This window comes from Oncorhynchus keta, chromosome 11 (genome assembly GCF_023373465.1).
Source record: "Oncorhynchus keta strain PuntledgeMale-10-30-2019 chromosome 11, Oket_V2, whole genome shotgun sequence".
Lineage (NCBI taxonomy): Eukaryota > Metazoa > Chordata > Actinopteri > Salmoniformes > Salmonidae > Oncorhynchus > Oncorhynchus keta.
This window is the reverse complement of record NC_068431.1, coordinates 47,317,761-47,342,393: the sequence shown is the minus strand read 5'-3', so window position 1 is coordinate 47,342,393 and position 24,633 is coordinate 47,317,761. Positions and strand designations below refer to the sequence as shown.

Below are 24,633 nucleotides of genomic sequence, written 5' to 3'. Positions count from 1 at the left end.
GCCCTAGAGACTACTTATCGATCAGTTAACATGGCTAAAGCCTCATTTACATCACGTCTAAATAATGAGCTCTCGTTCAGTAATGATGTGAAAGACCTAAGTGTTGGACTGCGAGGAGAAAACTCAAAAGGAGACAAAAGGGGATTTTTCTATGTGATGTATTTTCCAGTCATTCCATTGAACAGCTAGCTAGCCTACATGTGGACTGAGCTGCTGTATGTTAACTCTAGACAATATCTGGGTTCACTGGCGTGCAGATATTCATTTCATTTTCTATTTCAGATAGATTCTTTACTTTCGAAATCAGACAACAGACCTGTGAGTTCCTGTCTGAGTTCCTGTCTGTGTTCCTGTCTGGGTGGATGTGAGAGAGAATGAAATATACAGTAGTCAGCATACACTGAGTGTACAAAACATTAAGAACACCTTCCTAATATTAAGCTGCACCCCCTTTTTCCCTCAGAACAGCCTCAATTAGTCGGGGCTTGGACTCTACAAGGTGTCGAAAGCATTCCACAGGGATGCTGGCCAATGTTGACTCCAATGCTTCCCACAGTTGTGTCAAGTTGGCTGGATGTCCGTTGGGTGGTGGACCATTCTTGATACACACAGAAAACTGTTGAGTGTGAAAAACCCAGCAGCATTGCAGTTCTTGACAAAAAAAACGGTGTGCCCGGCACCTACTACCGTACCCTGTTCAAAGACATTTAAATATTTTGTCTTGCCCATTTACCCTCTGAATGGCACAAATACACAATCCATGTCTCAATTGTCTCAAGGCTTAAAGTGGAACTGACAGCATTTTAGCAACATGAAATCTTAGCTGTTCCTAAACACCCCCAGGAAGAAAATTACACTGTTTAAAAAAAAAAATTTGACAAACGATCACTTAGATATGGTGATTTTCACATTTTCATAAATTCTTAGAATGTTTGAGAATGACGTATACTAAGGCATTAGTGAAAATTCTATAGCAATATAGAGTGGGAAAGTGGCAGTGCGTTTGGACAATTCATAGACACTGCAGTAAATAAAGCATCTGTCTCATCCAGGACTGGAGTCTACGCTGACCGGTGCACCATAGGCAATCAGAGCTACAGTAGGCCTTTACGCAAACAAGCCATTGCCACATAGGCCTGCTATCATTCACTTTGAACTAGTCTGTGTGTTTACAGACAGTTGTGACAGCTTGACTTTAGATCATTAGAAAGCATTCGCCAAAAGCCACAAAATACACCTGAATGGATTCCTGCAAATATGTCACAACCACGGGAGTCCTCTTACATTTGGGAAACATACAATCGTATTGATCAAACAACCATAAAAAGGTAGGCTCTCAACAAGATCAAGAACTAATGCTAACCAGAGCAAGATTAGCTCAAATATAAATATATGAAGAACATTAGATAAACCCTCTCAAACTTTTTCAGCTAGTTGGCCGTCAAAATTGTACTGATTAACAATGGGGAATTGTAGCCTTCACGTCCTTCTGCAGCTTGCCTGCCTGGCTAAAGTTGGCTACTTCCAGACACCAATGAGAGAACACCTCACTATGACCATTTTACTCACCCTAGCATAGCTGGTTAGCTCGGCTGTTTACATATCTAGAGTGTTCGTGACAAACAAGTGTTTTTGCATATGTTGACTGACATCGGTCATATTCAGCAGGTTTGGTGTAAATTCATCAGTTATTCTCAGTGATGTAAAGTACTTAAGTAAAAATACTTTAAAGAACTACTTAAGTAGATTTTTTGGAGTACCTGTACTTTAATTTACTATTTATATTTTCCTAGAGAAAATAATGTACTTTTACGTCCCTAAATTGTCCATGACACCCAGAAGTACTCGTTACATTTTGAATGCTTGTTTAATTCAAACACTTATCAAGAGAACATCCCTGGTCGTCCCTACTGCCTCTGATCTGGCGGACTCACTAAACGCAAATACATCTTTTATAAATTATGTGTTGGAGTGTGCCCCTGGCTATCCGTAAATGTTAGAAACAAGAAAATGGTGCTATCTGCTTTGCTTAATATAAGGAATTTAAAATTATTTATACTTTTACTTTTGATTACTTAAGTATATTTAGAACCAAATACTTTTAGTCTTTTAGTCAAGTAGTATTGTACTGGGTGATTTCCACTTTTACATGAGTAACTTTCTATTAAGGCATCTATACTTTTACTCAATTATTGACAATTGGAAACTTTTTCCACCACCGGTTATTCAGCGCATTGGCACACACAGACGAGTATGCTCTGAAATCGGAGTTGATAGCCCGAGTGCATTTGCGAACGCAAGAGCTATGCTAACTGGATAACAGTCATTCAAGTTCTTGCTAGCTAACTAAATGACACCTGCACCTCTAGCTGAGTATAGCCACCGAAAAACGAGGGGGAAAAGTAATTCACTCACTCCTCCAATGACATGACATGACATCCTCCTAGCAGCTAGCGAGCTATCTAGCTAACGCTAGGCTCCGTGTTTTTAGCTTGCTACATAAATAGATACACTAGCCTATTAGCCACATTATGACTGACGTGTGATCATTGCCCTTGCTAGTTTGATTGTATTAACATTCTCAGCCTTAGTAACATTCGTCGGGTCTTCTCCAAAATATTGAGCCATTGAAACTGAAACAGTGCGTCCCAAATGGAGGCAGCAAACTATGTACCAGGCCAGCTGTGATTTACAACCTGGTCATCTTTTTTGGACAATCAAGAAATGTATTAGTGAATTATATGAAGCATGCATTGAACTGCATCCATCTAAGCTGCCAACAATTTCTTAGTGTACATCATGGAATGTTGAGTCAAATATAATCTATTTTTAAAACTTCTTATGAAGATGGTTATGTAACATGAACTGGAAATGTGATATGTTTGACTGATATTCTGATTGTCTGTTTGTTTCATACATGCAAAGTAATTCAAACGCAATCAGTTCCACTTTAAAAGTCCTTCATAAATCTGTCTCCTCTCCTTCATCTGCACTGATTGATGTGGATTTAACAAGTGGCATAAATAGGGGATCATAGCTTTCACCTGGATTCACCTGGTCAGTCTATGTCATGGAAAGAGCAGGTGTGCTTAATGTTTTGTACACTCAGTAGCACAATCACATTGACAGATGAGAGAATGTCTAAAAAAAGCAGTGTTACAGTGGTGTAATAGGGAACTAGTGGTGTTACACTGGTTTAGTAAGTTACTAGTGATGTTACAGTGGTGCAGTAGGTGACTAGTGTTGTTGCAGTGGTGCAGCAGGTTACTAGTGGTGTTACACTGGTTTAGTAAGTTACTAGTGATGTAACAGTGGTGTAGTAGATGACAAGCGTTGTTACAGTGGTGTAGTAGGTTACTAGTGGTGTTACACTGGTTTAGTAGGTTATTAGTGATGTTACGGTGGTGCAGTAGGTGACTAGTGGTGTTACAGTGGTGTATTATTAGTAGATTAATAGTGGTGTTACAGTGGCGGAGTAGTTTACTAGTGGTGTCACAGCGGTGTAGTAGGAGACAACTGGTATAGCAGGTCACAAGTGGCGTCACAGTGGTAAAGTAGGTTACTAGTGGTGTTACAGTGGTGTAATAGGTGACTAGTGATGTTACAGTGGTGTAATATGTTACTTGTGGTGTTACAATGTGAAGTATGTGACTCGTGGTGTTACAGTTGTGTAGTATGTGACTAGTGGTGTTACAGTGGTAAAGTAGTTCACTAGTGGTGTTACACTGGTTTAGTAGTTGATAGGTGTTACAGTGGTGTCGTTTGTTGACTAGTGGTGTTACACTGGTTTAGTAGGTTACTAGTGGTGTTACAGTGGTGAGGTAGGTGACTACTGGTGGTACCGTGGTGTAGTAGGTGATTAGTGGTGATACAGTGGTGTAGTTTATTGACTAGTGATATTAAAGTGGTGTAGTAGGTGACTAACTGTGTTACAGTGGTACAGAATGTGACAAGTGGTGTTATAGTGGTGTAGTACGTGACTAGTGGTGTGTCAGTGGTGTAGTAGGTGACTAATGATTTTACAGTGGTGTAATAAGTGACCAGTGGTGTTAGAGTGGTGTAGTAGGTCACTATTGGTGTTATAGTTGGGTAAAAGGTGACAAGTGATGTTACAGTGGTGTAGTAGGTGACTAGTGGTTATACAGTGATGTACTAGGTTACTAGTGATGTTACAGTGGTGTAGTAGGTTAATATTGGTGTTACAGTGGTGTAGCAGGAGACAAGTGATGATATAGTGGTATAGTAGATTACTAGTGGTTATACAGTGATGTACTTGGTTACTAGCGGCATTACAGTGGTAAAGTAGGTTACTAGTGGTGTTACAGCGGTGTAGTAAGCTACTAGTCATGTTACAGTGGTGTAGTAGGTTACTAGTGGTGTTACAGTGGTTTAGTAGGTTACTAGTGGTGTTACAGCGGTGTAGTAAGCTACTAGTCATGTTACAGTGGTGTAGTAAGTTACTGGTGATGTTACGATGGTGTCGTAGGTTACAATTGCATTACAGTGGGGTAGTAGGTGACTAGTGGTGTTACAGTGGTTTAGTAGGTTACTAGTGATGTTACAATGGTGCAGTAGGTGACTAGTAATGTTACAATGGTGTAGTAGGTGACGAGTGGTGTTATAGCGGGGAAGAAGGTTACTAGTGGTGCAACAGTGGTGTCGTAAGTTACTACTGATTTTACAGCGGTGTAGTAGGTTACTATTGGTGTAGTAGATGACTAGTGGTGTTAAAGTGGTGTAGTAGGTTACTAGTGTTGTTACAGTGGTGTAGTAGGTTACTATTGGTGTCGTCGATGACTCGTGGTCTTACAGTGGTGTAGTAGATGACTAGTGGTCTTAGTGTTGTAGTCGGTTACTATTGGTGTTGTAGATGACTAGTGTTGTTACAGTGGTGTAGTAGGTGACTAATGGTGTTAGTGTGGTGTAATAGGTGACTAGTGGTCTTAGTGTTGTAGTAGGTTACTATTGGTTTTACAGTTCTTTAGTAGGTTACTAGTGATGTCACAGTGGTTTAGTAAGTGACTAGTGGTGTTACAGTGGTGCAGTAGGTGACTAGTGGTGTTACAGTGGTGTAGTAGGTGACTAATGGTGTTACCGTGGTCTAGAAGGTGACTAGTGGTCTTTGTGTTGTTGTAGGTTACTATTGGTGTTGTAGATTACTAATGTTGTTACAGTGGTATAGTAGGTTACTATTGGTGTTACAGTGGTGTAGTAGGTTACTAGTGTGTTACAGTGGTGTAGAATGTTACTATTGGTGTAGTAGATGACTAGTGTTGTTACAGTGGTGTAACTAGTGAATATTGGTGTTACAGTGGTTTAGAGGAGACGAGTGATGTAACAGTGGTGTAGTAGGTTACTAGTGGTGTTACAGTTGTTTAGTAGGTTACTAGTGATGTCACAGTGGTTTAGTAGGTTACTAGTGATGTTACAGTGATGCAGTAGGTGACTAGTAATGTTTCAATGGTGTAGTAGGTGAAGAGCAGTGTTAGAAGGTTACTAGTGGTGCTACAGTGGTGTAGTAAGTTACTACTGATTTTACAGTGGTGTAGTAGGTTACTATTGGTGTAGTAGATTACTAGTGTTGTTACAGTGGTGTAGTAGGTTACTATTGGTGTAGTAGATTACTAGTGTTGTTACAGTGGTGTAGTAGGTTACTATTGGTGTAGTATATTACTAGTGTTGTTACAGTGGTGTAGTAGGTTACTATTGGTGTAGTAGATGACTAGTGGTGTTACAGTGGTTTAGTAGGTGACTATTGGTGTAGTAGATTACTAGTGTTGTTACAGTGGTGTAGTAGGTTACTATTGGTGTAGTATATTACTAGTGTTGTTACAGTGGTGTAGTAGGTTACTATTGGTGTTACAGTGGTGTAGTAGGTGACTAATGGTGTTACCGTGGTGTAATAGGTGACAAGTGGTCTTAGCATTGTAGTCGGTTACGATTGGTGTTGTAGATTACTAGTGTTGTTACAGTGGTTTAGTAGGTGACTAGTGGTGTTACAGTGGTGTAGTAGGTGACTAATGGTGTTACCGTGGTGTAATAGGTGACAAGTGGTCTTAGCATTGTAGTCGGTTACGATTGGTGTTGTAGATTACTAGTGTTGTTACAGTGGTGTAGTAGGTTACTATCGGTGTTACAGTGGTGTAGTAGGTTACTATTGGTGTAGTAGATTACTAGTGTTGTTACAGTGGTGTAGTAGGTTACTATCGGTGTAGTAGATTACTAGTGTTGTTACAGTAGTGTAGTAGGTTACTATTAGCGTTACAGTGGTGTAGTAGGTTACTATTGGTGTAGTAGATTACTAGTGTTGTTACAGTGGTGTAGTAGGTTACTATCGGTGTAGTAGATTACTAGTGTTGTTACAGTAGTGTAGTAGGTTACTATTAGCGTTACAGTGGTGTAGTAGGTTACTATTGGTGTAGTAGATTACTAGTGTTGTTACAGTGGTGTAGTAGGTTACTATTGGTGTAGTAGATTACTAGTGTTGTTACAGTGGTGTAGTAGGTTACTATTGGTGTAGTATATTACTAGTGTTGTTACAGTGGTGTAGTAGGTTACTATTGGTGTAGTAGATGACTAGTGGTGTTACAGTGGTTTAGTAGGTGACTATTGGTGTAGTAGATTACTAGTGTTGTTACAGTGGTGTAGTAGGTTACTATTGGTGTAGTATATTACTAGTGTTGTTACAGTGGTGTAGTAGGTTACTATTGGTGTTACAGTGGTGTAGTAGGTGACAGTGGTTTAGTAGGTGACTAATGAACCATCAGATCCTCCTCTCCACCCTCTCCGAGTTGGGCATCTCCGGCGCGGCCCACGCTTGGATTGCGTCCTACCTGACAGCTCGCTCCTACCAGGTGGCGTGGCGAGAATCTGTCTCCTCACCACGCGCTCTCACCACTGGTGTCCCCCAGGGCTCTGTTCTAGGCCCTCTCTTATTCTCGCTATACACCAAGTCACTTGGCTCTGTCATAACCTCACATGGTCTCTCCTATCATTGCTATGCAGACGACACACAATTAATCTTCTCCTTTCCCCCTTCTGATGACCAGGTGGCGAATCACATCTCTGCATGTCTGGCAGACATATCAGTGTGGATGACGGATCACCACCTCAAGCTGAACCTCAGCAAGACGGAGCTCCTCTTCCTCCCGGGGAAGGACTGCCCGTTCCATGATCTCGCCATCACGGTTGACAACTCCATTGTGTCCTCCTCCCAGAGCGCTAAGAACCTTGGCGTGATCCTGGACAACACCCTGTCGTTCTCAACTAACATCAAGGCGGTGTCCCGTTCCTGTAGGTTCATGCTCTACAACATCCGCAGAGTACGACCCTGCCTCACACAGGAAGCGGCGCAGGTCCTAATCCAGGCACTTGTCATCTCCCGTCTTGATTACTGCAACTCGCTGTTGGCTGGGCTCCCTGCCTGTGCCATTAAACCCCTACAACTCATCCAGAACGCCGCAGCCCGTCTGGTGTTCAACCTTCCCAAGTTCTCTCACGTCACCCCGCTCCTCCGCTCTCTCCACTGGCTTCCAGTTGAAGCTCGCATCCGCTACAAGACCATGGTGCTTGCCTACGGAGCTGTGAGGGGGAACGGCACCTCAGTACCTCCAGGCTCTGATCAGGCCCTACACCCAAACAAGGGCACTGCGTTCATCCACCTCTGGCCTGCTCGCCTCCCTACCACTGAGGAAGTACAGTTCCCGCTCAGCCCAGTCAAAACTGTTCGCTGCTCTGGCCCCCAATGGTGGAACAAAGTCCCTCACGACGCCAGGACAGCGGAGTCAATCACCACCTTCCGGAGACACCTGAAACCCCACCTCTTCAAGGAATACCTAGGATAGGGTAAGTAATCCTTCTCACCCCCCTAAAAGATTTAGATGCACTATTGCAAGTGGCTGTTCCACTGGATGTCATAAGGTGTATGCACCAATTTGTAAGTCGCTCTGGATAAGAGCGTCTGCTAAATGACTTAAATGTAAATATGTAATGTAATGGTGTTACCGTGGTGTAATAGGTGACAAGTGGTCTTAGCATTGTAGTCGGTTACGATTGGTGTTGTAGATTACTAGTGTTGTTACAGTGGTTTAGTAGGTGACTAGTGGTGTTACAGTGGTGTAGTAGGTTACTATTGGTGTTACCGTGGTGTAATAGGTGACAAGTGGTCTTAGCATTGTAGTCGGTTACGATTGGTGTTGTAGATTACTAGTGTTGTTACAGTGGTGTAGTAGGTTACTATTGGTGTAGTAGATTACTAGTGTTGTTACAGTGGTGTAGTAGGTTACTATTGGTGTAGTAGATTACTAGTGTTGTTACAGTGGTGTAGTAGGTTACTATCGGTGTAGTAGATTACTAGTGTTGTTACAGTAGTGTAGTAGGTTACTATTAGCGTTACAGTGGTGTAGTAGGTTACTATTGGTGTAGTAGATTACTAGTGTTGTTACAGTGGTGTAGTAGGTTACTATCGGTGTAGTAGATTACTAGTGTTGTTACAGTAGTGTAGTAGATTACTAGTGTTGTTACAGTGGTGTAGTAGGTTACTATTGGTGTAGTAGATTACTAGTGTTGTTACAGTGGTGTTTTAGGTTACTAGTGTTGTTTCAGTGGTGTAGTAGGTTACTATAGGCGTTACAGTGGTGTCGTAGGTTACGAGTGATGTTACAGTGGTGTAGTAGGTTACTAGTGTTGTTTCAGTGGTGTAGTAGGTTACTACCGGCGTTACAGTGGTGTCGTAGGTTACTAGTGGTGTTGCAGTGGTGTAGTAGGTTACTAGTGGTGTTGTAGTGGTGTAGTAGGTTACTAGTGTTGTTTCAGTGGTGTAGTAGGTTACTATAGGCGTTACAGTGGTGTCGTAGGTCACTAGTGGTGTTGCAGTGGTGTTTTAGGTGACTAGTGGTGTTATAGTGGTGTAGTAGGTTACTTGTGGTGTTACCGTGGTGTAGTAGGTTACTAGTGATGTTACAGTGGTGTAGTAGGTTATCTACTGGTGTTACAGTGGTTTTGCAGATTACTAGTGATGTCACAGTGAGTGGTGTAATGGCTACCCGGACTATTTGCATTGTGCCTCCCGCCAACCCATCTTTTATGCTGCTGCTACTCTCTGTTTATCATATATGCAAAGTCACTTTAACCATACATTCATGTACATGCATTGTGTCCCAACACCCACCCCTCTTTTATGCTACTGATACTCTCTGTTCATCTTTTTACTGTTGTTTTTATTTCTTTACTTACCTATTGTTCACCTAATACCTTTTTGCACTCTTGGTTAGACCCTGTAAGTAAGCATTTCACTGTAAGGTCTACCTACACCTGTTGTATTCGGCGCACGTGACGAATAAACTTTGATGTGATTTGAATAAGTGACTAGTGGTGTTACAGTGGTGTAGTAGGTGAATAGTGATGTTACAGTGGTGTACTAGATAACCAGTGATGTTATAGTGGTGTAGTAGTTTACTAGTGATGTAACAGTGGTGAAGTAGGTTCCAAGTGATTTTACAGTGGAGTAGTAGGTTAGTAGTGGTGTTACAGCAGTGTAGTACTTAACTAGTGGATTTACAGTGGTGTAGTAGGTTACTAGTGGATTTACAGTGGTGCAGTAGGTGAATAGTGGTGTTACAATGGTGTAGTAGGTGACGAGTGGTGTTATAGCGGGGTAGTAGGTTACGAGTGGTGCTACAGTGGTGTAGGTTACTAGTGACTTTACAGTGGTGTAGTAAGTTACTAGTGGTGTTAAAGTGGTGTAGTCGGTGACTAGTGGTGTTACAGTGGTGCAATAGGTTACTAGTGGTGTTAAATGGTGTAGTAGGTTACTAGTGGTGTTACAGTGGTGTAGTAGGTTACTAGTGGTGTTACAGTGGTGCAGTAGGTTACTAGTGGTGTTACAGTGGTGTGTAGTAGGTGACTCATGGTATAGAATTTCACTAATGGTGTTACAGTGGTGAAGTAGGTGACTGGTGGTGTTATAGTGGGGTAGTAGATTACTAGTGGTGTTACAGTGGTATATTATGTTACTAGTGGTGTTACAGTTGTGTTGTAGGTGACTAGTGGTGTTACAGTGGTGTACTAGATAACCAGTGATGTTATAGTGGTGTAGGAGTTTACTAGTGGTGTTACAGTGGTGTAGTAGATGACTAGTGGTGTTACAGTGGTGTAGTAGGTTACTAGTGGATTTACAGTGGTGCAGTAGGTGAATAGTGGTGTTACAGTGGTGTAGTAGGTTACTAGTGGTGTTAAAGTGGTGCAGTAGGTTACAAGTGGTGTTAAAGTGGTGTAGTAGGTGACAACTGGTGTTACAGTGGTGTAGTAGGTTACTAGTGGTGTTACAGTGGTGTAGTAGGTTACTAGTGGTGTTACAGTGGTGTAATAGGTTACTAGTGGATTTACAGTGGTGTAGTAGGTGACTAGTGGTGTTACAGTGGTGTAGTAGGTTACTAGTGGATTTACAGTGGTGTAGTAGGTGACTAGTGGTGTTAGAGTGGTGTAGTAGGTTACTAGTGGATTTACAGTGGTGTAGTAGGTGACTAGTGGTGTTACAGTGGTGTAGTAGGTGACTAGTGGTGTTACAGTGGTGTAGTAGTTTACTAGTGGATTTACAGTGGTGCAGTAGGTGAATAGTGGTGTTACAGTTGTGTAGTAGGTGACTAGTGGTGTTACAGTGGTGTAGTAGTTTACTAGTGGATTTACAGTGGTGCAGTAGGTGAATAGTGACGTTACAGTGGTGTAGTAGGTTTCTAGTGGTGTTAAAGTGGTGCAGTAGGTTACTGGTGGTGTTAAAGTGGTGTAGTAGGTGACTACTGGTGTTACTGTGGTGTAGTAGGTTACTAGTGGTGTTACAGTGGCGTAGTAGTAGGTGACGAGTGGTGTTATAGTGTGGTAGAAGGTTACTAGTGGTGCTACAGTGGTGTAGTAATTTACTAGTGACTTTACAGTGGTGTTGTAGGTTACTGGTGGTGTTACAGTGGTGTAGTAGGTGACTAGTGGTGTTACAGATATGCAGTAGGTTACTACTGGTGTTACAGTCGTGTATTAGGTTACTACTGGTGTAGTAGGTGACTAGTGGTGTTACAGTGGTGTAGTAGGTTACTAGTGGATTTACAGTGGTGCAGTAGGTGAATAGTGGTGTTACAGTGGTGTAGTAGGTTACTAGTGGTGTTAAAGTGGTGCAGTAGGTTACAAGTGGTGTTAAAGTGGTGTAGTAGGTGACAACTGGTGTTACAGTGGTGTAGTAGGTTACTAGTGGTGTTACAGTGGTGTAGTAGGTTACTAGTGGTGTTACAGTGGTGTAGTAGGTTACTAGTGGATTTACAGTGGTGTAGTAGGTGACTAGTGGTGTTAGTAGGGTTACTAGTGGTGGTGTAGTAGGTGACTAGTGGTGTTAGAGTGGTGTAGTAGGTTACTAGTGGATTTACAGTGGTGTAGTAGGTGACTAGTGGTGTTACAGTGGTGTAGTAGGTTGCTTGTGGATTTACAGTGGTGCAGAAGGTGAATAGTGGTGTTACAGTTGTGTAGTAGGTGACTAGTGGTGTTACAGTGGTGTAGTAGTTTACTAGTGGATTTACAGTGGTGCAGTAGGTGAATAGTGACGTTACAGTGGTGTAGTAGGTTTCTAGTGGTGTTAAAGTGGTGCAGTAGGTTACTAGAGGTGTTACAGTGGTGTAGTAGGTTACTAGTGGTGTTAAAGTGGTGCAGTAGGTTACTGGTGGTGTTAAAGTGGTGTAGTAGGTGACTACTGGTGTTACTGTGGTGTAGTAGGTTACTAGTGGTGTTACAGTGGTGTAGTAGGTTACTAGTGGTGTTACAGTGGTGTAGTAGATTACTAGTGGTGTTACAGTGGTGTAGTAGGTGACGAGTGGTGTTATAGTGTGGTAGAAGGTTACTAGTGGTGCTACAGTGGTGTAGTAATTTACTAGTGACTTTACAGTGGTGTTGTAGGTTACTGGTGGTGTTACAGTGGTGTAGTAATTTACTAGTGTCTTTACAGTGGTGTTGTAGGTTACTGGTGGTGTTACAGTGGTGTAGTAGGTGACTAGTGGTGTTACAGATATGCAGTAGGTTACTACTGGTGTTACAGTCGTGTATTAGGTTACTACTGGTGTAGTAGGTTACTAGTGGTGTTACAGTGGTGTAGTAGGTTACTAGTGGTGTTACAGTGGTGTAGTAGGTTAATAGTGATGTTACAGTAGTGTAGTGGGTTACTAGTGGTGTTACAGTGGTGTAGTAGGTTACTAGTGGATTTACAGTGGTGAAGTAGGTGACTAGTGGTGTTATAGTGTGGTCCCGAGATGGCATAGATGCGCTAAGAACCTTGGCGTGATCCTGGACAACACCCTGTCGTTCTCAACTAACATCAAGGCGGTGGCCCGTTCCTGTAGGTTCATGCTCTACAACATCCGCAGAGTACGACCCTGCCTCACACAGGAAGCGGCGCAGGTCCTAATCCAGGCACTTGTTATCTCCCGTCTGGATTACTGCAACTCGCTGTTGGCTGGGCTCCCTGCCTGTGCCATTAAACCCCTACAACTCATCCAGAACGCCGCAGCCCGTCTGGTGTTCAACCTTCCCAAGTTCTCTCACGTCACCCCGCTCCTCCGCTCTCTCCACTGGCTTCCAGTTGAAGCTCGCATCCGCTACAAGACCATGGTGCTTGCCTACGGAGCTGTGAGGGGAACGGCACCTCAGTACCTCCAGGCTCTGATCAGGCCCTACACCCAAACAAGGGCACTGCGTTCATCCACCTCTGGCCTGCTCGCCTCCCTACCACTGAGGAAGTACAGTTCCCTCTCAGCCCAGTCAAAACTGTTCGCTGCTCTGGCTCCCCAATGGTGGAACACACTCCCTCACGACGCCAGGACAGCGGAGTCAATCACCACCTTCCGGAGACACCTGAAACCCCACCTCTTTAAGGAATACCTAGGATAGGATAAGTAATCCTTCTCACCCCCCTCCCCTTAAAAGGTTTAGATGCACTATTGTAAAGTGGCTGTTCTACTGGATGTCATAAGGTGAATGCACCAATTTGTAAGTCGCTCTGGATAAGAGCGTCTGCTAAATGACTTAAATGTAAATGTAAAAAATGCATAGCAGTTCAGACGTTCAGACGTCTGTTCAGTTCAGACGTCTTTTGTCCTCGTCTTGTCGTGTCCTGTATATATATATTTACAACTTTTTTTCACATCCATTTTAATTTTATTTTCCATCAACTCATCTTCAAAACACTCTCCTGCAACCCGCCTCACCAATTTATATTTATAAATAAGTATTATTTACCTCAAATCTGCAATCCTCCAAGAAGCTAGCCAGAAGCTAGCCAGAAGCTAGCCAGAAACTAACCAGAAGCTAGCCAGGAGCTAGCTAGAAGCTAATCAGAAGCTAGTTCAGAAGCTAGTTGGCTTCTTTACTGGCAAATTGTTAGTATTCAGCTAACCACAGTTTGTGGTCATCAGCTATCCTTTAGCTAGAAAATCTATCGCCAGTTTTTGTACGGCGCGGCTCGGAACGGAACATACCGGACCAATTTTTCTCTCCATGTCTTTGGATTTCGGCTGCTCTCTGGACATTCATTCCCGGATCTCACAGCTGGCTGGCTGCTGTCCATGTGTCTGTCTGCTCTCGTCGATTCCGGAGCAAGCATCGGTTGCCAGCTCCGTCAGTCGCTCCTGAGCTGCTGTCCGTGTGTCTGTCTGCTCTCGTCGATTCCGGAGCAAGCATCGGTTGCCAGCTCCGTCAGTCGCTCCTGAGCTTCGTCAATCACTCCTGGGCTGCAGTCACCTATCCGGACCCGTTTTACCGCCTACGCGGAGCCCCACCGGGCCTTCACAACTGGACTGCCGAAGTTATCTACCCGAAGGAGATCCGGCTGGCTCCTCCGTCGCGACGTTTCCTGAACGCCCATCTGCGGCCTGCTAACCGTTGGCTGTCTTTCCGGCTGCTCTCAGAATAGACAATCGGACAATTTATTTATTTTTATTATTATTATTTTTCTTCTTGGGCCTCTATAACTATATCTATTGTTTTTATTTTATTTTTGTTGTTTTGTGATTTGGACTAATCCCCTCTACCACACGGAACCCCACTAATCTACTGACGGAACGCAAGAGGTGGCTAACAACAGACCTCCATCCTATGCTAGCTTGCTACCGATGTCCTGGCTAGCTGTCTAAATTGCCGTGACCCCCAAACCAACCACTCCACTGACTCGACTAAGGATGCCTCTCCTTAATGTCAATATGTCTTGTCCATTGCTGTTCTGGTTAGTGTTTATTGGCTTACTTCACTGTAGAGCCTCTAGTCCTCCTCACTATACCTTATCCAATTTATTAGTTCCACAACCCACACATGCAATGACATCTCCTGGTTTCAATGATGTTTCTAGAGACAATATCTCTCTCTTCATCACTCAATACCTAGGTTTACCTCCACTGTATTCACATCCTACCAAACCTTTGTCTGTACATTATACCTTGATGCTATTTTATCGCCCCCAGAAACCTCCTTTTACTCTCTGTTCCAGACGTTCTAGACGACCAATTCTTATTGCTTTTAGCCGTACCCTTATTCTTCTCCTCCTATGTTCCTCTGGCGATGTAGAGGTGAATCCAGGCCCTGCAGTGCCTAGCTCCACTCCTATTTCCCAGGCGCTCTCTTTTGATGACTTCTGTAACCGTAATAGCCTTGGTTTCATGCATGTTAACATTAGAAGCCTCCTCCCTAAGTTTGTTCTATTCACTGCTTTAGCACACTCTGCCAACCCGGATGTTCTAGCTGTGTCTGAATCCTGGCTTAGGAAGACCACCAAAAATTCTGAAATTTTAATTCCAAATTACAACATTTTCAGACAAGATAGAACTGCCAAAGGGGGCGGTGTTGCAATCTACTGCAAAGATAGCCTGCAGAGTTCTGTCCTACTATCCAGGTCTGTACCCAAACAATTTGAACTTCTAATTTTAAAAATCCACCTCTCTAAAAACAAGTCTCTCACCGTTGTCGCCTGCTATAGACCACCCTCTGCCCCCAGCTGTGCTCTGGACACCATATGTGAACTGATTGCCCCCCATCTATCTTCAGAGCTCGTGCTGCTAGGCGACCTAAACTGGAACATGCTTAACACCCCAGCCATCCTACAATCTAAACTTGATGCCCTCAATCTCACTCAAATTATCAATGAACCTACCAGGTACCCTCCCAAAGCCTTAAACACGGGCACCCTCATAGATATCATCCTAACCAACTTCCCCTCTAAATACACCTCTGCTGTCTTCAACCAAGATCTCAGCGATCACTGCCTCATTGCCTGCATCCGTAATGGGTCAGCGGTCAAACGACCTCCACTCATCACTGTAAAACGCTCCCTGAAACACTTCAGCGAGCAGGCCTTTCTAATCGACCTGGCCGGGGTATCCTGGAAGGATATTGATCTCATCCCGTCAGTAGAGGATGCCTGGATATTTAAAAAAAAATGCCTTCCTAACCATCTTAAATAAACATGCCCCATTCAAGAAATTTAGAACCAGGAACAGATATAGCCCTTGGTTCTCCCCAGACCTGACTGCCCTTAACCAACACAAAAACATCCTATGGCGTTCTGCATTAGCATCGAACAGCCCCCGTGATATGCAGCTGTTCAGGGAAGCTAGAAACCGTTATACACAGGCAGTTAGAAAAGCCAAGGCTAGTTCTGGGACACTGTAAAGTCCATGGAGAATAAGAACACCTCCTCCCAGCTGCCCACTGCACTGAAGATAGGAAACACTGTCACCACTGATAAATCCACCATAATTGAGCATTTCAATAAGCATTTTTCTACGGCTGGCCATGCTTTCCACCTGGCTACTCCTACCCCGGTCAACAGCACTGCACCCCCAACAGCAACTCGCCCAAGCCTTCCCCATTTCTCCTTCTCCCAAATCCATTCAGCTGATGTTCTGAAAGAGCTGAAAAATCTGGACCCCTACAAATCAGCCGGGCTAGACAATCTGGACCCTTTCTTTCTAAAATTATCTGCCAAAATTGTTGCCACCCCTATTACTAGCCTGTTCAACCTCTCTTTCGTGTCGTCTGAGATTCCCAAAGATTGGAAAGCAGCTGCGGTCATCCCCCTCTTCAAAGGGGGGGACACTCTTGACCCAAACTGCTACAGACCTATATTTATCCTACCATGCCTTTCTAAGGTCTTCGAAAGCCAAGTCAACAAACAGATTACCGACCATTTCGAATCTCACCATACCTTCTCTGCTATGCAATCTGGTTTCAGAGCTGGTCATGGGTGCACCTCAGCCACACTCAAGGTCCTAAACGATATCTTAACCGCCATCGATAAGAAACATTACTGTACAGCCGTATTCATTGATCTGGCCAAGGCTTTCGACTCTGTCAACCACCACATCCTCATCGGCAGACTCGACAGCCTTGGTTTCTCAAATGATTGCCTCGCCTGGTTCACCAACTACTTCTCTGATAGAGTTCAGTGTGTCAAATCGGAGGGTCTGCTGTCCGGACCTCTGGCAGTCTCTATGGGGGTGCCACAGGGTTCAATTCTTGGACCGACTCTCTTCTCTGTATACATCAATGAGGTCGCTCTTGCTGCTGGTGAGTCCCTGATCCACCTCTACGCAGACGACACCATTCTGTATACTTCCGGCCCTTCTTTGGACACTGTGTTAACAACCCTCCAGGCAAGCTTCAATGCCATACAACTCTCCTTCCGTGGCCTCCAATTGCTCTTAAATACAAGTAAAACTAAATGCATGCTCTTCAACCGATCGCTACCTGCACCTACCCGCCTGTCCAACATCACTACTCTGGACGGCTCTGACTTAGAATACGTGGACAACTACAAATACTTAGGTGTCTGGTTAGACTGTAAACTCTCCTTCCAGACCCATATCAAACATCTCCAATCCAAAGTTAAATCTAAAATTGGCTTCCTATTTCGCAACAAAGCATCCTTCACTCATGCTGCCAAACATACCCTTGTAAAACTGACCATCCTACCAATCCTCGACTTTGGCGATGTCATTTACAAAATAGCCTCCAATACCCTACTCAACAAATTGGATGCAGTCTATCACAGTGCAATCCGTTTTGTCACCAAAGCCCCATATACTACCCACCATTGCGACCTGTACGCTCTCGTTGGCTGGCCCTCGCTTCATACTGTCGCCAAACCCACTGGCTCCATGTCATCTACAAGACCCTGCTAGGTAAAGTCCCCCTTATCTCAGCTCGCTGGTCACCATAGCATCTCCCACCTGTAGCACACGCTCCAGCAGGTATATCTCTCTAGTCACCCCCAAAACCAATTCTTTCTTTGGCCGCCTCTCCTTCCAGTTCTCTGCTGCCAATGACTGGAACGAACTACAAAAATCTCTGAAACTGGAAACACTTATCTCCCTCACTAGCTTTAAGCACCAACTGTCAGAGCATCTTACAGATTACTGCACCTGTACATAGCCCATCTATAATTTAGCCCAAACAACTACCTCTTTCCCAACTGTATTTAATTAATTTATTTATTTTGCTCCTTTGCACCCCATTATTTTTATTTCTACTTTGCACTTTCTTCCATTGCAAAACTACCATTCCAGTGTTTTACTTGCTATATTGTATTTACTGTGCCACCATGGCCTTTTTTGCCTTTACCTCCCTTCTCACCTAATTTGCTCACATTGTATATAGACTTGTTTATACTGTATTATTGACTGTATGTTTGTTTTACTCCATGTGTAACTCTGTGTCGTTGTATCTGTCGAACTGCTTTGCTTTATCTTGGCCAGGTCGCAATTGTAAATGAGAACTTGTTCTCAACTTGCCTACCTGGTTAAATAAAGGTGAAAAAAAAAATAGTGGGGTAGTAGATTACTAGTGGTGTTACAGTGGTGTAGTAGGTTACTAGTGATGTTACAGTTGTGTAGTAGGTGACTAGTGGTGTTACAGTGGTGGACTAGATAACCAGTGATGTTATAGTGGTGTAGTAGTTTATTAGTGATGTTACAGTGGTGTAGTAGGTTCCAAGTGATTTTACAGTGGTGTAGTAAGTGACTAGTGGTGTTACAGTGGTGTAGTGTAGTAGGTTACTAGTGGATTTACAGTGGTGTAGTAGGTGACTACTGGTGTTACAGTGGTGTAGTAGGTTACTAGTGGTGTTACAGTGGTGTAGAAGGTTACTAGTGGTGCTACAGTGGTGTACTAATTTACTAGTGACTTTACAGTGGTGTAGTAGGTTACTAGTGGATTTACAGTGGTGTAGTAGGTGACTCATGGTATAGAATTTCACTAAGGGTGTTACAGTGGTGAAGTAGGTGACTAGTGGTGTTATAGTGGGGTAGTAGATTACTAGTGGTGTTACAGTGGTGTAGTAGGTTACTAGTGATGTTACAGTTGTGTAGTAGGTGACTAGTGGTGTTACAGTGGCGTAGTAGTTTATTAGTGATGTTACAGTGGTGTAGTAGGTTCCAAGTGATTTTACAGTGGTGCAGTAGGTGAATAGTGGTGTTACAGTTGTGTAGTAGGTGACTAGTGGTGATACAGTGGTGGAGTAGGTTACTAGTGGATTTACAGTGGTGCAGTAGGTGAATAGTGGCGTTACAGTGGTGTAGTAGGTTACTCGTGGTGTTAAAGTGGTGCAGTAGGTTACTGGAGGTGTTACAGTGGTGTAGTGGGTTACTAGTGGATTTACAGTGGTGTAGAAGGTGACTAGTGGTGTTACAGTGGTGTAGTAGGTTACTAGTGGTGTTACAGTGGTGTAGTAGGTTATTGGTGGTGTTAAAGTGGTGTGGTAGGTTACTAGTGGATTTACAGTGGTGTAGTGGGTGACTAGTGGTGTTACAGTGGTGTAGTAGGTTACTAGTGGATTTACAGTGGTGTAGTAGGTGACTAGTGGTGTTACAATGGTGTAGTACGTTACTAGTGGTGTTAAAGTGGTGCAGTAGGTTACTAGTGGTGTTAAAGTGGTGTAGTAGGTTACTAGTGGTGTTAAAGTGGTGTAGTAGGTGACTAGTGGTGTTACAGTGGTGTAGTAGGTTACTAGCGGATTTACAGTGGTATAGAAGGTGACTAGTAGTGTTACAGTGGTGTTGTAGGTTATTAGTGGATTTACAGTGGTGTAGTAGGTGACTGGTGGTGGTACAGTGGTGTAGTAGGTTACTAGTGGATTTACAGTGGTGCAGTAGGTGACTAGTGGTGTTACAGTGGTGTAGTAGGTTACTAGTGGTGTTCAGGTGGTGCAGTAGGTTACTAGTGGTGTTACAGTGGTGTAGTAGGTTACTAGTGGATTTACAGTGGTGTAGAATGTGACTAGTGGTGTTACAGTGGTGTCGTAGGTTACTAGTGGTGTTACAGTGGTGTAGTAGGTTACTCGTGGTGTTACAGTGGTGTAGTAGGTTACTAGTGGTGTTACAGTGGTGTAGTAGGTTACTAGTGGTGTTAAAGTGGTGCAGTAGGTTACTAGTGGTGTTACAGTGGTGTAGTAGGTTACTAGTGGTGTTAAAGTGGTGCAGTAGGTTACTAGTGGTGTTAAAGTGGTGCAGTAGGTTACTAGTGGTGTTACAGTGGTGTAGTAGGTTACTAGTGGTGTTAAAGTGGTGTAGTAGGTTACTAGTGGTGTTTAAGTGGTGCAGTAGGTTACTAGTGGTGTTAAAGTGGTGCAGTAGGTTACTAGTGGTGTTAAAGTGGTGCAGTAGGTTACTAGTGGTGTTAAAGTGGTGTAGTAGGTTACTAGTGGATTTACAGTGGTGTAGAAGGTGACTAGTGGTGTTACAGTGGTGTAGTAGGTTACTAGTGGTGTTAAAGTGGTGCAGTAGGTTACTGGTGGTGTTAAAGTGGTGTAGTAGGTTACTAGTGGATTTACAGTGGTGTAGAAGGTGACTAGTGGTGTTACAGTGGTGTAGTAGGTTACTAGTGGTGTTACAGTGGTGTAGTAGGTTATTGGTGGTGTTAAAGTGGTGTAGTAGGTTACTAGTGGATTTACAGTGGTGTAGTGGGTGACTAGTGGTGTTACAGTGGTGTAGTAGGTTACTAGTGTATTTACAGTGGTGTAGTAGGTGACTAGTGGTGTTACAGTGGTGTAGTACGTTACTAGTGGTGTTAAAGTGGTGCAGTAGGTTACTAGTGGTGTTAAAGTGGTGTAGTAGGTTACTAGTGGTGTTAAAGTGGTGTAGTAGGTTACTAGCGGATTTACAGTGGTATAGAAGGTGACTAGTAGTGTTACAGTGGTGTTGTAGGTTATTAGTGGATTTACAGTGGTGCAGTAGGTGACTAGTGGTGTTACAGTGGTGTAGTAGGTTACTAGTGGTGTTCAGGTGGTGCAGTAGGTTACTAGTGGTGTTACAGTGGTGTAGTAGGTTACTAGTGGATTTACAGTGGTGAAGGTGACTAGTGGTGTTACAGTGGTGTCGTAGGTTACTAGTGGTGTTACAGTGGTGTAGTAGGTTACTAGTGGTGTTACAGTGGTGTTACAGTGGTGTAGTTAGTAGGTTACTAGTGGTGTTAAAGTGGTGCAGTAGGTTACTAGTGGTGTTACAGTGGTGTAGTAGGTTACTAGTGGTGTTAAAGTGGTGCAGTAGGTTACTAGTGGTGTTACAGTGGTGTAGTAGGTTACTATTGGATTTACAGTGGTGCAGTTGGTTACTGGTGGTGTTAAAGTGGTGCAGTAGGTGACTAGTGGTGTTACAGTGGTGTAGTAGGTTACTCGTGGTGTTAAAGTGGTGCAGTTGGTTACTGGTGGTGTTAAAGTGGTGCAGTAGGTTACTAGTGGTGTGGCTGCTCTCACCATTCTCATCCAGGGAGAAGTCATCCTGGGCGTAGCGGAACTTCTCTGGGCCACAGGCAATGAAGACATCATCATCACCAAAGAAATCCTGAAGACAGGTGACCTGGAGGAGCAGAGAAATACGGGACCATGTGAGAAAGCAGCTCTGCGACAATGCATACATACAATTCAGTGGGATCTTAACATGACATATCAGATATAAAATACATTCATCTTTGACTCTGACCAGTCTGACATCTCAGCACTACCACCTCCTTGTCTCTGCACTTTTCTCCAGGTCACATCATGTCACGAACAACAATCCAGTAATAGCAACACACAGATAGAGCAGAGAAATTCAGCAGCCAGTGTGTGCCCCACAAAGAGGGTCTTATACTGCATTAACATTCTGAAGTTCGCTAAACTGCTTTTAAAATGCTGACTGTGTGTTAATTAAAAAAGATAATACACGTGCATTCAACCACGACAAAACGTTGCCCATGATTGTGCGAGGTTTGAGATTAGTGAATAGCTGTGGGGCTAGCTCGTAGAATTATCTAAAATCCTGGGTTTAATACCGCTTAAATTAGAGATGGTTGTTGACGATAAAAATCTGTGGCTAGTAAAGGACTAAGATTATACGACTGCAACATCCTACTTTACATAAAGAGCTATTATTAGGATGAACGGACATTTTTAGTATAAGGAGACAAAGGTGAACTTTTCTAAGATTTCATCGAATGAGTCAGACCTCCTTCAGCTTTTGATGGAGTCCAACAGCAGACAAAAACTCTCCTACAATCAGTTGTATTCAGCCAACGAAAGAAAGCTGGTTGTATTGAGTACTCTTGGCACGTTAGCATGGCTACTAGAGCCAAACATGTCCCAATCACACACGGTCCAACGTTACTGAGTCTTTAATAATGACTAATAATTGTGTATCACAGAGCTCAGTTTCACCCAGTCCTCTAAGGGGTCTGATCCCCTTCACTGCAGCTGTTCACGTCAGAAGCTACTTACTGGACAGATGACCCTCCAATAGAAAAGCCCTGTTACTGGAACTAGCAGGTTTATTAGGCCCTCCCCCGCCTCACATTGAAAACACAGTCTTCCTCTCTGGTCTCCCGGTTGACAGTCGTCCAGAGGGCCAGGCCACACCCCCGAGGTTCAGAACCTGGAGGGTAATACCCAGGATACATCACATCACAACCTTCTTTGTGACACACTTCTAAACTATGAGCTGATGCTAATTCTGGAGCGCCCCGCCCCAGCAGCTGCCTTGATGCTTGTCGCTACTGGAGGAGTGTCTGGTCTGTATGGCGTCTGCCAGCTGTACCTCCTCCATGTCCCACGGGTCCAGGCCATAGACAGGGGGCAGGAGTGGCACATATCCCTAGGGTCAAACCCTAGTGATGAAATTACTATATATAATCCCATTCTTATTGCTTTTTCATTGTAGACCACTAATTAACTCACCCAGTCTTTCAGTGTATCATTAAACAGTCAATATTGTGGGCGTAAAATGTTTGTTTTTGTTATTTTTATTATCTTCAATCCTACAATTGCCATGTGGAATTCAGCAGGAATGTAGCTACAATGGGGACATTTTAAGGATGCCTCTCGGGCTGTCAATCATGTGTCAGATGGGAAGCGTGATGGGGTATGCCAGCCCTCCACCCAGCCCCCACCACATCTCTAGGTGGTGCTAATGGAGAGGGGATGTAAATGAGGTCTTTGGTGGTCTCTGGGGGGTCTGTGTGTCAATCCTTCTGATGACAACAGCCCATCAAGGCTGGCTGGGCACCCCAGCTACACTGCTAATGAGGGGGGCCGAGGGGGCTAAGCAGGACACAGGGCCCTATGAGGGAGGCCAAACTTCACTATGGTTCATAACAGTCTCTCTCTGTCCATCCCCCACACCCAACCCCCATGCTTTTGTTTAGGGTCAGGACGAGGCAGAGGTCATTAGATTGATGACAATACAACAGACTGAAGAAAGGAGCGATACTATAGAACTGCTTAGAAGACTGAGAAACATTTAGTGAAAATATAATCAAATAAAATAAAATGTATTTATATAGCCCTTCGTACATCAGCTGATATCTCAAAGTGCTGTACAGAAACCCAGCCTAAAACCCCAAACAGCAAGCAATGCAGGTGTAGAAGCACCAGTCAATGCAGTCTGTAGAAACTCAGCTTTTCATATACCACTTTATGATCCTGGACACGATAAAGATCCTGGTCACGATAAGATCCTGGACACGATAAGATCCTGGACACTGTTATTTTGTGAAGGAATCCATTTCTGAGAAAAACATTGGAACTCATAGCCAGCGAGAAGCCTCTTGGAAAACCAGCTGTGGTGTGTGGATGTGGGATGAATAGAAAACATATTAAGCGTATTACTGGGTTGCTGCAGTAATGGAAATACAATACTCTAAACCACAGGAAGGCCCAGATAGTCAGCCTTTTCTTTGCAGAGATCAGGTCATACGGCACTACTATTACCACCAGGGAAGTAAGTCTGTCTCACTATTGAAAAGCACTACTTCATCACCTAATGTTTATGTCTGTGCTCAGACATGAGTGCAGCTACTGCTGTAAAGTGCTATTGACAGCCCGCCCAGCACACCAGTGTGCTTTACACTAGAGGAGCTGTCATGTCATCCAGTGTGACAGCCACTCTGTGTGTGGATTTGTGCTGACAAATGCATAGAGCTAATTGACTGCAGAGCTCCTGATTATGAAGATGCCTGTCTGATCTGACAAAACTGCTACTGTGACACACATGGCCTAGGACGGTTCAGGAGGGACAGGGACAGTAGTAGAGAGAGTGAAACATTAGAAGAGGGAAAGGTACAGGCACCAGGAGTGAAGGAGGACCTGGGGACAAAGTCAGGGTCCTTGCTATCTGGGATCCTTGGGAGGTCCCTACCCCTTTGAAGTTGAATGGTTAAATGGTTAAGGTAAGCGTTAAGGTTAGGGTTAGGTAAGGGTTATGGTTAGGGTAAAGGTAGGCGTTAAGGTTAGGGTAAGGGTAGGGTTTAAAGTTAGGGTTAGGTTTTAGGCTAGGGATGTCTCAAGGGTGCCAGATAGCAGTAACCCAAAGCAGGTCGGACTTCCCATTGGGCAAAACGGTCATTATGACGTCACTACAACTAGTTTTGCCCACTTGCTTGACCTGTCCTCCATCCTGTTTTGCTAAAGATGTCTTACAGAGAGAGAAAGAGCGAGAGAGCGATAGAAAGATGTTGATGGGAGTCGAAGCAGATCAGGTCCGAGACAGCAGAGAGAATGACAAGATGCCTGTATACCAGGTTAATCCTGATTGGTCTGGCTTCCACCAGCTCATATAAGGACCTGTGTCACGCTAGCCAAGGTAAGGTGGGGCCACTGACCCTTTTCTGTCAACTCCTGTCACCCCTCAGCCCTGCAGATACCACAGCTTACACCGACCAGCCAGCCAATCACAACCGTCAGCCAGGCAGACACCACAGCTTACACCAACCAGCCAGCCAATACATCTCACTACTTATGAGGAGGACAAGGGCCAATCAGAGACACGGTGTACACTTACTTACACTAAGATCAAATATATATTGCAGATACTGGAGATACTATATGGGTCATTTCAGCCATACTTTTGTTTTCTCTTGAATCTTATAAAAGTACTTATCCAGAGAGATTGCAGTTGTGACCTTTTTCAAGTCAATACATCCCAACTGCTGTTTATGTACTTACGGTGTAGTATAAATGCATTGATACTAAATCATATCTAAATATACCCTGACATACAGCTAAATCTGTTCATAAACCCTCCTATTCCAAGGATAATAGTGGGTCTGAGAGAGATGATTCTCCAGATATCACATCTCTACATCTATATT

At 43.8% G+C, this 24,633-nt stretch overlaps 1 protein-coding gene across 4 annotated transcripts in view; it reads right to left on the bottom strand.

Annotated features, from left to right (window-relative positions):
- Positions 1 to 24,633, bottom strand: part of LOC118389713 (neuronal migration protein doublecortin-like) — a 99,165-nt gene that overhangs the window by 9,836 nt on the left and 64,696 nt on the right. For 2 of the 4 annotated variants that reach the window (XR_008060615.1, XM_052457339.1), the window contains exons 4-5: positions 20,768 to 20,870; positions 317 to 354 (exon numbers count right to left, since the gene is read on the bottom strand). Coding sequence is in view for 3 of the 4 variants with exons in the window: in XM_052457339.1 (XP_052313299.1) it covers positions 317 to 354; positions 20,768 to 20,870 (141 nt within the window). In the remaining variant the exon portion in view is untranslated. The remainder of the gene's footprint in view (positions 1 to 316; positions 355 to 20,767; positions 20,871 to 24,633) is intronic. The other 2 variants (XM_052457337.1, XM_052457338.1) reach the window with 1 other exon arrangement.